Source organism: Myxocyprinus asiaticus, chromosome 26, assembly GCF_019703515.2.
Source record: "Myxocyprinus asiaticus isolate MX2 ecotype Aquarium Trade chromosome 26, UBuf_Myxa_2, whole genome shotgun sequence".
Lineage (NCBI taxonomy): Eukaryota > Metazoa > Chordata > Actinopteri > Cypriniformes > Catostomidae > Myxocyprinus > Myxocyprinus asiaticus.
Window position 1 is genome coordinate 41,853,594 of NC_059369.1, and position 13,292 is coordinate 41,866,885.

A 13,292-nucleotide genomic window follows, 5' to 3' on the forward strand; every position below is an offset into this window, starting at 1 on the left:
ATCTCTGTAGACCAAAATATGACTTGTTCTTCCATGTACATCTTGCCATTACAGTCTCAAGGCACAATCTGCTTTATGGAGCTTCAAAGTTCTGGCCACCATTCACTTGCATTATATGGACCTACAGAGCTGAGATATTCTTCTAAAAATCTTCATTTGTGTTCTACAGGAGAAATAAAGTCATATACTACCCTATCTTAGATGGCATGAGGGTGAGTAAATATTTTCATTTTTGGGTTAACTAACCCTTTAAGGAAAATTTTTCATAGTTAAAAACAATGACTTGGAACTGATTAGTTAAATAAAATTCCAGCTAATCTGCTATGGCACAATTTAAAGGTGAGGCTTTTGTAATTAGCAACCATAAGTCATTAATTGATCTTTAATGGACTTTAATTGGGGCCTGGGAAGGTAAATAATGCTCGTAAAATGCTCTAATTCAATGTGTGCTTGGTTATAAAGTGTGAAGTGTCAAGTGTTAACCTGCGGTGTTTTTTCAAAAGGAGTTTCTCCATGTAGCTTAGCATGTCCTCCTTGAACTCCACATGGATGTGATGCTGAGATCTTCTCTCTGTCTGAGTACCCATTATAGATGCTAAAAAAAGATAGAAAAATAGAATCTTGTAGACGTTTTTCTTAATATAAAAAAAAAAAAAAAAAAAAAAAGCAGGAATGAGCAGGAATGGATTATAACTTTTTGCTGAACTTCACCAGCCTTTTTTATTTTTTTCTTATTTCAAATATGCAAAGTATAATTTTGTTTACGAACGCAACTTGGCACATTAATACAAAATGTGCAGTCAAAGATGTGCATCTATTGGCAATTTTACAATTGCTTTGAATGGCTATTCCAGTCATATTTTCCAGTCTGAGACATCCATTTTATAATAATGAGCATTGTGCCGGGGTGAGCAAGAGACAGACACAGTGGGTGTGGCGTCAAGCCTCGGAGAGGCATTTATTAAACATAATAATAAACATAAAATGTTCAAAAATGAGGAAAATAGTGTCCAAGGGGGAAAGTGTCCAAAATAAAGGGGAATCTGGTGTCCTCACGGTAAAAGGGGCATGTGTATGAAGGGGTGGTGTCCACAGGAATGGTCCAGGATGTGGGCGGAGTCCGACAGCCACTCGCGCTCCCCTCCGTGTGTCCGCAGCGCAAGGGGCGGTGGCTTCTGTGGCGGCCTGTCTTCCCAAGGGCCATGGCGAGTGTGAGGGGAAGGCGGCCCAGCATCTGTGCCCATCGTCCACGATGCAAGTGGTGCTCCCCGGCGACTCATCTAATCTGCGGCGGAGTTTCCGAGGGAGCGTGTCCAGCGCGCATCTAACTTGGCCTGTACCCTCCCCGCTGTGGTCCTGGAACCTGCGAGGATGCCAGTGTGCACAAATGAAGAATAGAAGCTGGCTCCCTGAGAGGAGGCGCACTCTACGTTTATATAGCAGCGGTGACGAGACTTAACACATCTCAGGTGTGCCTCATTCCCCGCTGTCTAAACGAGGCTTATTAATTATGAGCCTCTTCTCTCTCCTGCCCACTCCCATCGTGAGCCTGGCTGAAGGACGGCCCTCAGAGGCAGGGCGACGATGACGAGAGGGAGGGGCGGGTCATTCCGTCACAACATACTGTATATAATCGTTTTGCATATGCGATTAGACTGACAGAAAGACAGAGCGAGAGGGGCCAATGAAGTCTGAACTTTACACATCACACTAGTCGTTGTGTAGTTGCTCTAACCGCAATACTCTTCAGAATCAAGCAGATTTAAGCAAACTACTACAGAATTCAAATTAAACACAGAAGCTTAAGACTAAATGAAAAAACAAAGCTGTTTAGTTCAGAATTCAAGCACTCCTATTGACATGATTCGGTCTTTGTTCTGAGTGTTCTTTCTGTGTATTGTGAGAGTGTAAAGGGCGGGCTAGACTTCAGCACGTTTGAAACTCCCTTAACACAGCAGTCATTATCACAGTACATGCACAAGCCATGTAGCACCACAGTTGATAAAACTCCTGCAAGCCATGACCAATTACAGACAGAAAGAGAGAGACAAAGACCCTGTCTCAGATGTTTCAAAAGAAAAAAATGTTTCATACAGGTTTGAAACAACATGAAGGTAAGTTTTTATGAATGAATGAATGAATGTTACATTTATATAGCACTTTTCTGACACTACACTCAAAGCGCTTTACACAGTGAACAGAGGACTCTTTTTAGGTGACCTTTACCTTTAATTAAAGTACAAAAAGGTCTGGTCTTCAATTTTCTGCCCCAGTAAAGGTCTGAACAATCGTAACTTACACTATTTGCATAATACCTAATATACCATTTAGCGTACTATGTGCAAAAGCAAAAAACTTGAGACTGGAGAGCGAGCTGTGTGTAAATTTAATGTCAGCTCATTTACCAACAAAGCCTTACTTTGAATCCATACAGTATGTGCTTTATTCATTTCCCTAATAGATTGAATTCCTGTTTCTGCAAATCATTTCTCAAACTCATTGTGTAGTATGTTGTCAAACTGCAAACAGCACCTGGAAACACACACGCAGTCACTAAGCACATGTTTGTCATGCATGTATGTAGTTACTTGGCAACCAATCAGAGTCAGTCATGCTTGCAGTGTGTGTATTTTCAGTCAACGCTACATGTGAGTATACATTTAGTGCAAGCCTTTGTGTGTTCTGACAGCTTGCTGTGAAAATAAGAGCGAAAGCTATCATGAAACTGACAGTCTGTCACTCAATAACCTTACTTTAACACATCCACACACACACTCTGCAAATGTGTGTGTTATGGGTTTGGAACAACATGAGGGGGAGTAAATAATGACCCAATTTTTATTTGTAAGTTTGTAGGATCACTTTAAGTTACTTCCTATCACTGGTTACCTGGTCGAGCTGTTATTGGTCTTTTGTCTCTCCACTCTTGCAATGCCATTTGAAATGACCTAGCTGACTCCTCTTCATCATAAAATCCTCTCAGCAGAGAGCTCTCCTCTTTCTCAGCACCCTCCTCATCCTCCACGTCAACACCGTCATTCACAAACAACACCTGAGGCAATGACACAGAGAACACAATGAGAGTGACAGAAAGAGTGAGAGAAAGAGACTAAATTAAGTGTAGCACATGGCCAAGTTTCAAGATGCCAGTTGAGTGAAGGTTCATGAAATCTTAGTTTTCTATATTTCCTTTCTCCCAGCAAAACTCAAAACAAAACCGTATCTACCCAGAGACAGTATAAGGAAGAGACGGACACTTGTTCAATAATGAATGGGAGAAATCGCTCAACATGGAGCTTGTAGGAAACCGATAGGAAAAGTAATTTACTCTTCCTCATGTGAACACAAATCAAGTTATACTGTAAAATATCCAAGCCATTCTTTTCCCTCATAGGGACTTAGGCTGCTATACTCCATAAATGACAAAAATATCACCATAAAAGCACTGTACACTTTAAAAAAATAACTAATAATAAAATAAACAAATAATAATAATAATGTTCTTAATTTATTTTTCTTGTTTTCTAGTAAAAAATATCATCTTTAAAACAATTTTACTTGAGGAACAAGATATTAAATCTTGTTTTCAGAAAAAAAATCTAGAAAAATGTTGATGCTTATGCTTTAGGGAAAAAAAGGAAGGCAAAATATATATATATATATACCAGTAGGGTAAGAAAATTTAACTTAATTCAAAGGGAAAACAAGTTTGTTTGTTTTTCTAACCCACTGCTTTTTTTTTTTTTTCTTGTTTTCTTGAGTATAAACCTCACTAAATTGTGTTACATTTCTCTGCAAACGAGACTGCAGAACACAAATGAAGATTTTTAGAAGAATATTTCAGCTCTGTAGGTCCATACAATGCAAGTGAATGGTGGCCAGAACTTTAAAGGTACAAAAAGGACATAAAGGCAGCATAAAAGTAATCCATAAGAGTCCAGTGGTTAAATCCATATCTTCAGAAGTGATATAATAGGTGTGGGTGATAAACAGATCATTATTTAAGTCAGTTTTTTACTGTACATCTACACTTTCACATTCAGCCACCCACTGGTTGGGGCTGGTCAAAGATGGAGATTTATAGTAAAAAAGGACTTAAGGAAATATTGATCTGTATCTCACCCACACCTCTGTCGAGTCTGAAGACATGGATTTAAACATTGGAGTCATATGGATTATGCTGTCGTTATGTACTTTTTGGACCTTCTGAGTTCTGGTCACCATTCACTTGCATTGTGAGGACATACAGAGATGAGATATTCTTCTAAAAATGTTAATTTGTGTTCTGCTGAAGAAAAAAGTCATACACATCTGGGATGGCATGAGGGTGAGTAAATGATTAGAGAGTTTTAATTTTTGGATGAACTATTCCTTTAATACTGTATGTTGCTCCTCAAGTAAACATATTTTATTCTAAGGATGTTTAGATATTAAAAAAATTAAATGTAAATATTTTTGTAAAATATTTGTACATATATATATAGGTTTTTTGCATTGTATGACTCTTGCGCTATATTCTGAAGTCTTCTGAATCCATATGATTGTTTTGTGTGAGGAACTGTCTGAAGTTTAAGCCATTATTCCCTGGAAATCTCTCTCATATCTCATTCAATACAAATATAGTGTGTCAACACTGCAGGTTTGAAGTCAATGACAAGACACACAAGCACATAAACAAATGAGATTTGAAAACTATGACAAAGAGGAAAATTATCAACTTTCTGTCTGTTCCTCACACAAAACTATCATATGGTTTCAGAAGACTTGAAAAATAGTGCACAAGTCATATGGACTACTTTTATGGTACTTTATAATACTTAATGGTACTTTATACTTTATAATTATACTTAATAATGACAGATTGTCTTTGGATGAAATAAAAAAAATAGGCCTTACACCCTGTTTACACTGGGCGCGTCCGTTGATGCGTCATGCCACAACAGCTTGAGGCTGTCTACGCTGGACAATTTGACATGAATTTTCTAAACCGTTTAAATTTGTGTAGTTGCGCAAACGAGTGCAGCACAGAATGGAACACCACGACCGTTTATTGTCAGCGCAACAGACGTGCCACAGCGGATGCTTGCAGTGTAGACAGCATCACTGATTTTAATTGCTTTTGACACAATGTGACGCTCGCGTCCGGTGTAGACAGGTTGTTAGATGAAACAACCTACAAATTACACGTTTTTATCCTATAAGAAGCAATGGTAACACTTTATTATAGGGATCGGAAATCAGACAGTAAATGATAACTCATAACTGCTCTTATCTGTGACTAATTATGGCATTTATTAGGCCTTTATTGGCTGAATTCTTATTCTTGCCTCACAGCCAATAAACAATACATTTATTAGGTAAAATCATAAGATACCAATAGCTAGTATTGTGCATATTACATCCTTTATAGGTTCTAAGTAAACTGTGTGAATGCGCAGCTTATAGGTGTAAAATACATTTGGAATACATATTTTAACAAAGGTATTCAAAAGAGCTAAAAAATCTAACTCAGCTTCAACTCAGTACAAAAGCAGAGACAACAGTTATTCTAGATGTTTATTCTTTATATATGGATCAGTAATAGAAACAAATTATTCATTCGAACAGGTTGCATTATAAATAATTTGTTGCTATATTGCTTAATCATTTATATAAACTAAACATCTAGAATAGCAAGCTCATTTGAATGCCTATGTTGAAATAACACATTCTACATTTATTTTACACCTTTAAGCTGCACATTCAGACAGTGTAGAGAGTGCCTATAATGGCTGTAATATGGAAAATACTAGCTATTAATGTCTTTTGTTTTTAGATATTAAATTCATTTTTAGGGAAAAACTGATATAAATGGACTATAAGACATTAATTAAAAGAAATCTGCCAATAAGCGCCTAATAAATGCCTTATAATGCCAAACAAGTAGTCACTTACAATAGTGCAAATAGCGCAGCAAATAAGTGCAATTATTAGTCATTAATTACTGTCTAACTTTGGATCCTTAAAATAAAGTACTAGCTACTGTTTATTTGCATGTCTGGAAATAGCAACTAAGATGGTCACCAAATGGACTGGCTTCTTTAAAAATGACTTTGATCTACCAATCTACATGACAGTAACTCACCTGTGTGTGGTGTGTTAGGTTATCAGACATGGGCAATATGTTCTTGGCTGCTGGTCTCTGCTCCGTGGCTTCTCTTTCATCAGCGGATTTGTGGACAGCACCTTGAGTGGGTTGGCTCTCCTCGCCTGTTACCTGCTGCTGGAGGTGACCCAACACATCCCGAGTGCTGACAGGGGTCTGGAGCTCTGCCTGGTTACAGCACAAAAACCATAGATTCAATCACACCGTTTCATTGAAGGTCCACACATATATCCTGTTATATGGCTAATTGAATGATGCCATAGAAGGAATGCACACTCTATGGGTCAAGCATTTATACTAGTCTTTAAAATAATGTTATGGGTTCAAAACATGTTAAGCTCTATGGACAGCATTTCTTTCCACAGAAAATAATTTCGATTCGTCAGTTTGTAAAAACAAGCAAAAATCATGTTTATAGTAATGCAGTAACAATGGAAGTCTATGGGGTAAGGCAATGCTCTGGAATAAATGTTACACATTATGAACACTGTTTTGAAAGTATAGCTAGAAGACTTAAACATTATATAATGTATGTTAACATGAGACTAGAGTGATAAAATTGCTTGCAAACCTTGTCTGTGCAAGGTTATATACAAGCTGACCATGTAAAGTCAGTAAGCCAAAACAGTAGTTCCACCACTATAAGGATGATTTAGATAAGTTTACAATTTAATTAATTCATATTTTTGTACAGAAGAATTATTATAAGCACTTTTGCTGCACATTTCTGCTTATAAACTATCCGTAATGCCCCATACACTTCTATTGTAACTGCATACCTGTAAACTAGATTTGCACCATTTCCTAGTACAAAAAAGGTCCTGCATTACCAGGAACTTCTACACTGTACAATAATGTTTTTTTGTTGTTGTTGTTTGTTTTTTGCTAATTCCTGTTAAATTGAAAGGTACTAGAGGTACAATGTACAAGAGCTGGTTTTGTCCCGAAGCTAAAATGTTAGCATTAAGCTAACCCTACTATAAAAAATAAAAAAATGAAATAAAAAATTTGCTGAGGGACGAGCCTTGATTATTTTCTGTGGTAATTGACAACGTATCATTGATGCTGTCCATAAAGCTTGACTTGTTTTGATCAAGAGAGATTAATTCAAATTTCAACCAGAAAACACTCAATCGCATTCACACCAGGTAATTGCTTATTACCTGGTATTTTTATTACCGATTGCTACAAATATCATCAAAGTGAAAATGTATAATGGCCCTGAAGAAAAGCTTGATTATATCACGTAATTCACCTAATAACCGGTAGCCAGTCAACTAATTCCTCTTTATGACATCATGTCCTTAAGATAACATTGTTGTTTGCCATTACGGTGGAAACGACTGCTGAAAAATGTCGAGACCTCCTGATATCTACTCTCTCTTACCACACCAGATAAGACCTGGACTATCTTTGTGAATACATTTTTATTACATGCTCCAACTAGATCCAACATTAACGCAATTAATTAGTTTATCGCTGCTTTTTGACAGTTAATGTTTGCAGATAAAAACAACAGGAAACTGTTAAAGGGGAAAGCAGATGTGGGCATTTTTTAAAATGGAAACAAAAGCAAGTGAATCAAAAGCAGGAAGGACAAAAAAAGATGAAGACAAAGTAAGATTCCAAAGAACAAACTCGAGGACAATAACATAAATATTTGTTCCCTTTATCCCCCCATGGAGGCAAATTAAACAGGATTAGAAAACGCAGATCTGCATCAGAACTGAGGGTTTTTCTAGTGTGATTCTTGTTTTCCTGCCAAGACTGCGCCCTCCGTTTAAGCAGAGCGCAAAGTTGTGTCTAATTTTTTGTTTGTTTTTTCTTCCTCTTCTTCTTTCACTGTTTCAAGCCCTTGATAGCAACCTCCATAGGCAGTATTTTAAGGCATTAAAGGAATATTCCAGGTTTAATAGAAGTTAAGCTCAATGTGGCATAATGTTGAGTACCACAAAAATGTATTTAGACCCGTCTCTACTTTTCTTTAACAAAAGCAAAAATCGGGGTTACAGTGAGGCACTTACAATGGAAGTGAATGGGGCCAATTGTTGGAGGGTTTAAAAGCAGAAATGTGAAGCTTATATTCTTAATAAAGCACTTACATTAATTCTTCTGTTAAAACACATGTATTATTTGAGCTGTAAAGTTGTTTAAATAATACTTTTTACAGTCATTTTTGGATTTCAGGGTTTGTTGACATTACATCGTCTTGGCAACAAAGTTGTAAAATGTATCATGACTTTACAAAGACAAGCTTAGAACGTGATTTTATCACATTAAATCATGTTAACACACATATTGTTTATGTCTTGTGGCTTTACTTTTGAAACAGTGAGTGTTTTAATATTTAGTGATTAGCCCCATTGACTTCCATTGTAAGTGCTTCACTGGAACCCAGATTTTTGCTTTTTTTAAAGAAAATTTATTTTTCTGGTCACAAATGCTGTCGATTGAGCTTGAAAAGGTGCTGTTAGCAATACCTTTAACTTGTATTGAACAAGGAATATTCCTTTAAGGCATGCTCCCGACACGAAGCTGTTCCAAAAGGTAGGTGGTATAATTATGCCATTTCCTAAGATAGCCCATTTTGGCCAAATTTAAAAGCAACAGTATCCTTCGCAGAGCTAAGTGAAAAAAATAAACCCAAGATGGCAGATGAAGCAAGAAAAATGTTGATTTTAAGTATGCTTATAATGTAATCAATACTGATAATGTATCTAAAAATAATTTAATATTCTTAAAAACTAACTATTGTACCTAATATTTTTGTGTGCTATAAATACTTTATATATACTTATGCTTATTAAAGTCTTGCGTCATCAGCAATATGTTAACTGGTGTTAACTAGCATTGGGAAGTCTATCACATCTTAGTGAGCCAGTACATTTGAATGGTTCAATGAAGCAGTTAAAAAAACTACCACAACCGAGTCATCACTCAGAAGTTTTTCTGAAACTCCCCACATGGATTTTTACATTTTCAAATTGTGTGTGTTGTTAGCCTATTGTTAAAACAACATTGCTGGGGGCCTGGGTAGCTCAGCAAGTAAAGAAGCTGACTACCACATCTGGAGTCACAAGTTCAAATCCAGGGCGTGCTGCGTAACTCCAGTCAGGCTTGCGAAGCAACCAATTGGCCCGGTTGCTAGGGTGGGTAGAGTCACGTTGGGTTAACCTCATCGTGGTCGCTATAATGTGGTTCTCGCTCTTGGTGGGGCATGTGGTGAGTTGTGCATGGATGCCACGGAGAATAGCGTGAAGCCTCCACACACGCCAGGTCTCCGCGGTAACATGCTCAACAAGCCACGTGATAAGATGCGCGGATTGACGGTCTCAGACGCGGAGGCAACTGAGATTCGTCCTCCGCCACCCGGATTGAGACGAGTCACTACGCCACCACGACAACCTAGAATGCATTGGGAATTGGGTATGTCAAATTGGGGAGAAAAGGGGTGAAAAAAAAAACTGCTAAAAACATGAATAAAATTAGTATATCCAATATTAATAAAAGTAAGGGATAATGTACAGACATGGAATGGAGGGGGTTATATCACCCTGAAGGTTTTTTTTTTTTTTTTTTTGCAATAATGACTGGCTGACATTTAATAAGTAACTAAATAGACATAAAATATTGATTTGAGTTGAAATGACATTACATTGTGAGAAGAAAGAGACAGCGGAGTCTCCAGACACGGCTGCACTGAATCTCTGCTTCAAGCCTCTTTTTTTTTTCTGTTGAAATATTACAAAACTGACCTTTTGACTGTTCATTATCCCGCTTATTACACGACTACTTGCCAAATAAATAATTAAATGGAAATATTGATTTGAGTTTAAATTATTTGGTAAGCTTACTTGTAACAATCGCAGAGTGATACAAGAAGTAGGAAACATGACACGCAATACCTGGACGACCGGTGAAATAACGTTATCCTCGGATGTGTGGTCATTATTAAAAAATATCAGACTATTCCAGAGAGAATTCCAGAGAGACTATTGTTCCTTTCTAACAGTTATACTCCTCAACAAAGTCATCCCTTCTTATCATATGATCTACAAACACTTTACGAATCGACTCGACCGACTCATTTAAAAGAGTCAGTTAAAAAGAACTAGCGAATTTGACATCACCAGTTAACACCAAACAAGATAGGAATCAATTGTGAGTCTCCTGCGCCTTGCACATGAGTAGCGCTATTTGTATGACGTACAGAGTAGCTGCCTATGTAGTGCATTTCAAATCAATCGCTACCATCTCAGGTCAGGATGTTGCCTTCATTAGTTCATCGCCGCTTATCGACAGTTAATGTTTGCAGACAATATAAAACGTATTATTAACTATTAAAGGGGATGAAGTTGTGTGCATTTTTAAAAGAGAGAAAAGAGAGTGAATAAAAAGTAAAAGGGGAGACAAAAAGACAAACAAGATTTAGGGGCCGTTCACATGGAATGTGCATTTGTGCCTGTCTGCGCTGTTTTTTCTATTTGTTTTTTTATTTAAACATTGACAGACTTTGGCTGATGTGCCGGGCCTCACTTTTTTTTTTAAGCATCTCGCATGGGAGTGCCATGGTTTTTAGACGTTTTTTAGAACATCACTTCAATGACATGTTCAGCATGTGCAGCCCCTTAGAAGGCAGCTGCCTATGTAGGCAATAGGCAGAGAGGAGGCTCACTAGGTTTTAGAACAGAGCTAACAGAGGCTTGGTTTTTTTTTTTATTTCTCCTCCATCTGGGCTTGTTTTCTTGTGTTTGTGTAACTACTTTAACATCTGCCAGAATGCAGCAAGGAAGCTCTGCGTTGCACATGTATTGCAAACAGTGCATAGTGCCTCGTAGCTGGATAAAAATATGAGGACGGATTACATAGGCTTACATAGGTCTCCCACAACGTCATCTTCTCCAAGGGTAAAGCAACCTCCACACCTTGCCAGCATACTTGTAGTGTGCATTAACTGGAGAGCCCTTACACGCTCCAGTCCACATTATCACACACGCTCATATACGAACACATTTATACACATAAGTGGAGTGATGCTGACCATAGGGTCATGGTGAGGTGTATGTTTTCTGTATGCCCTGGGGTTGGAGCTGAGCTTGCAGTGATGGTCATAGCTGATTTCTCCCAGTGGTTTCAACACAGTCTGACTGACCCTGAGGTTGAAGTTACCACGGACATATACAGCTAAGCACCAGAGACCTATGCACTAATGTTGACTGGACTGTTTGGGAGATATTTTACTGTTTTTGTCTTTTCTAGGACGAAATGTACCAATTGCAGCTATAGGATTCATACTATTTTCAACCTGGTTGAAACAGAAACATATTACTATTCGTACATTTTTGCAAAATTAGTTTTATGTGGCTCGTTGTATGCATCACAGCAGTTTCCTGGTGAAATGAACACTGCAGGCGCTAAAACAACAAGTTTTATTCTCTTTCGCACAAATTACAAGCAAAACAGCAAATTATCAGTTCATAAAAACGTACTTTCCGCTCTTTTCCTCATACAATGCTATATTATGACATCCAAAACATTTTTACTATAGTGCATGACTTGTAACCAACATAACCAACTACATTTACAAGCTTGTTCAAGTGTGAATAAATCATACGGGAGCTCAACTGATAGTACGTTGCACCTGCGATGCAAAGGATCTGGGTACTGAAGAGTGTGCAGGAGTCAACACTTGAGCCGAAAGTGTCATAGAAGCATCACAAAATGACGTGGTTTACATTTACATTTATGCACTTGGCAGACGCTTTTATACAAAGCGACTTACAGTGCCCTTATTACAGGGACAATCCCCCTGGAGCAACCTGGAGTTAAGTGCCTTGCTCAAGGACACAATGGTGGTGGCTGTGGGGATCAAACCAACAACCTTCTGCTTACCAGTTCAGTGCTTTAGTCCACTACGCCACCACCACTCCACCAACTTCAAAAACTCCAGTTGCTTCAGCAATTGCGAAATATTGGCTAGGTTTAGAGCAGGGAGGTTGGTTAAGTTGATTTAAAACTTGATAGAACATTAACCTTAAAACACCTCAGCTGTTTGGGAGAAAATGTAACAAATTTTTAGCACCACACAGTGGACATTTCCCCTCTGAACTGCTGCGACATGTGTAAGGAACCATCTAATATCATTTTGCAAAGTATAAATTTACAGTACAGTGAGCTCAGGTAGGCTATTTCAGTTGTACATAGTTGCACAGAAGTCACAAAATTAGCATTAACCTTTAATTCATCTACTTATCATGTGCCTGTAGTTCAAAATGACACTAAAAAATTGAAATCCCTTAAGTGTAAAAGTGACTGAATGAGCATAAAGCTGTGTAGAAGGAGAAACATGCTTATTTGTGGTACTTGCTAAGGCAAGTATCACTATTACCATTGTTCATACTTGGGGAAAGGAATTTGAACTAATTCATTATATCACAAAGCATGCAGATGAAAAAACAAATAGACTGACATTGAAGGAGGAACTTGAGTTATACTGATGTTAAAATACTTTCTCCTATCCTAAGTTTCTAAGTTAAATGTGCAGAGGCGACTATTCGTAGCATGCCATTCGCAGCACAATTTCACTGAAAAGTGTGCATTGCTCTGTATGTTTGAGTATCCCAACTAGTCTTAATATAACAACTTTGGCTCATCCAGTGGCATGAGTTTGAAACAGGACTGTCTGTTTATTTGAACAATGACAGGTGGTGGATTATGTCTGCAAATCCTTTTGGTAAAGCTAGTGGAACAGAAATAACACACTTTACCTTTAAAGGAATAGTTCACCCAAAAATGAAAATTCTCATAATTTACTCACCCTTATGCCATCCCAGATGCATATGACTTTCTTTCTTCTGCTGAACACAAATGAAGATTTTTAGAAGAATTTCTCAATTCTTTTGGTCCATACAATGCAAGTGAATGGGTGCCAAAATGTTGAAGCTCCAAAAATCACATAAATCAGAATAAAAGTAATCCAAGCCTCCAGTGGTTAAAAAAATGTCTCCAGATGCTACATGATAGGTGTGGGTTAGAAACAGATCACTTTCACATTCTTCTTCTTGTGTTTTTGGTGATTTACGTTCTTCATGCATTCCACCCCCTACTGGGCAGCGAGAAGAATTCCAAGCAAAAAAAAAAATGTATC

General features: G+C 37.7%; 1 protein-coding gene across 1 annotated transcript in view; it reads right to left on the reverse strand.

Annotated features, from left to right (window-relative positions):
• Positions 1 to 13,292, reverse strand: part of LOC127417118 (zinc finger B-box domain-containing protein 1-like) — a 43,528-nt gene that overhangs the window by 9,676 nt on the left and 20,560 nt on the right. The window contains exons 7-9 of the mRNA XM_051656825.1: positions 6,126 to 6,313; positions 2,890 to 3,059; positions 484 to 595 (exon numbers count right to left, since the gene is read on the reverse strand). Coding sequence (XP_051512785.1) covers positions 484 to 595; positions 2,890 to 3,059; positions 6,126 to 6,313 — 470 coding nt within the window. The remainder of the gene's footprint in view (positions 1 to 483; positions 596 to 2,889; positions 3,060 to 6,125; positions 6,314 to 13,292) is intronic.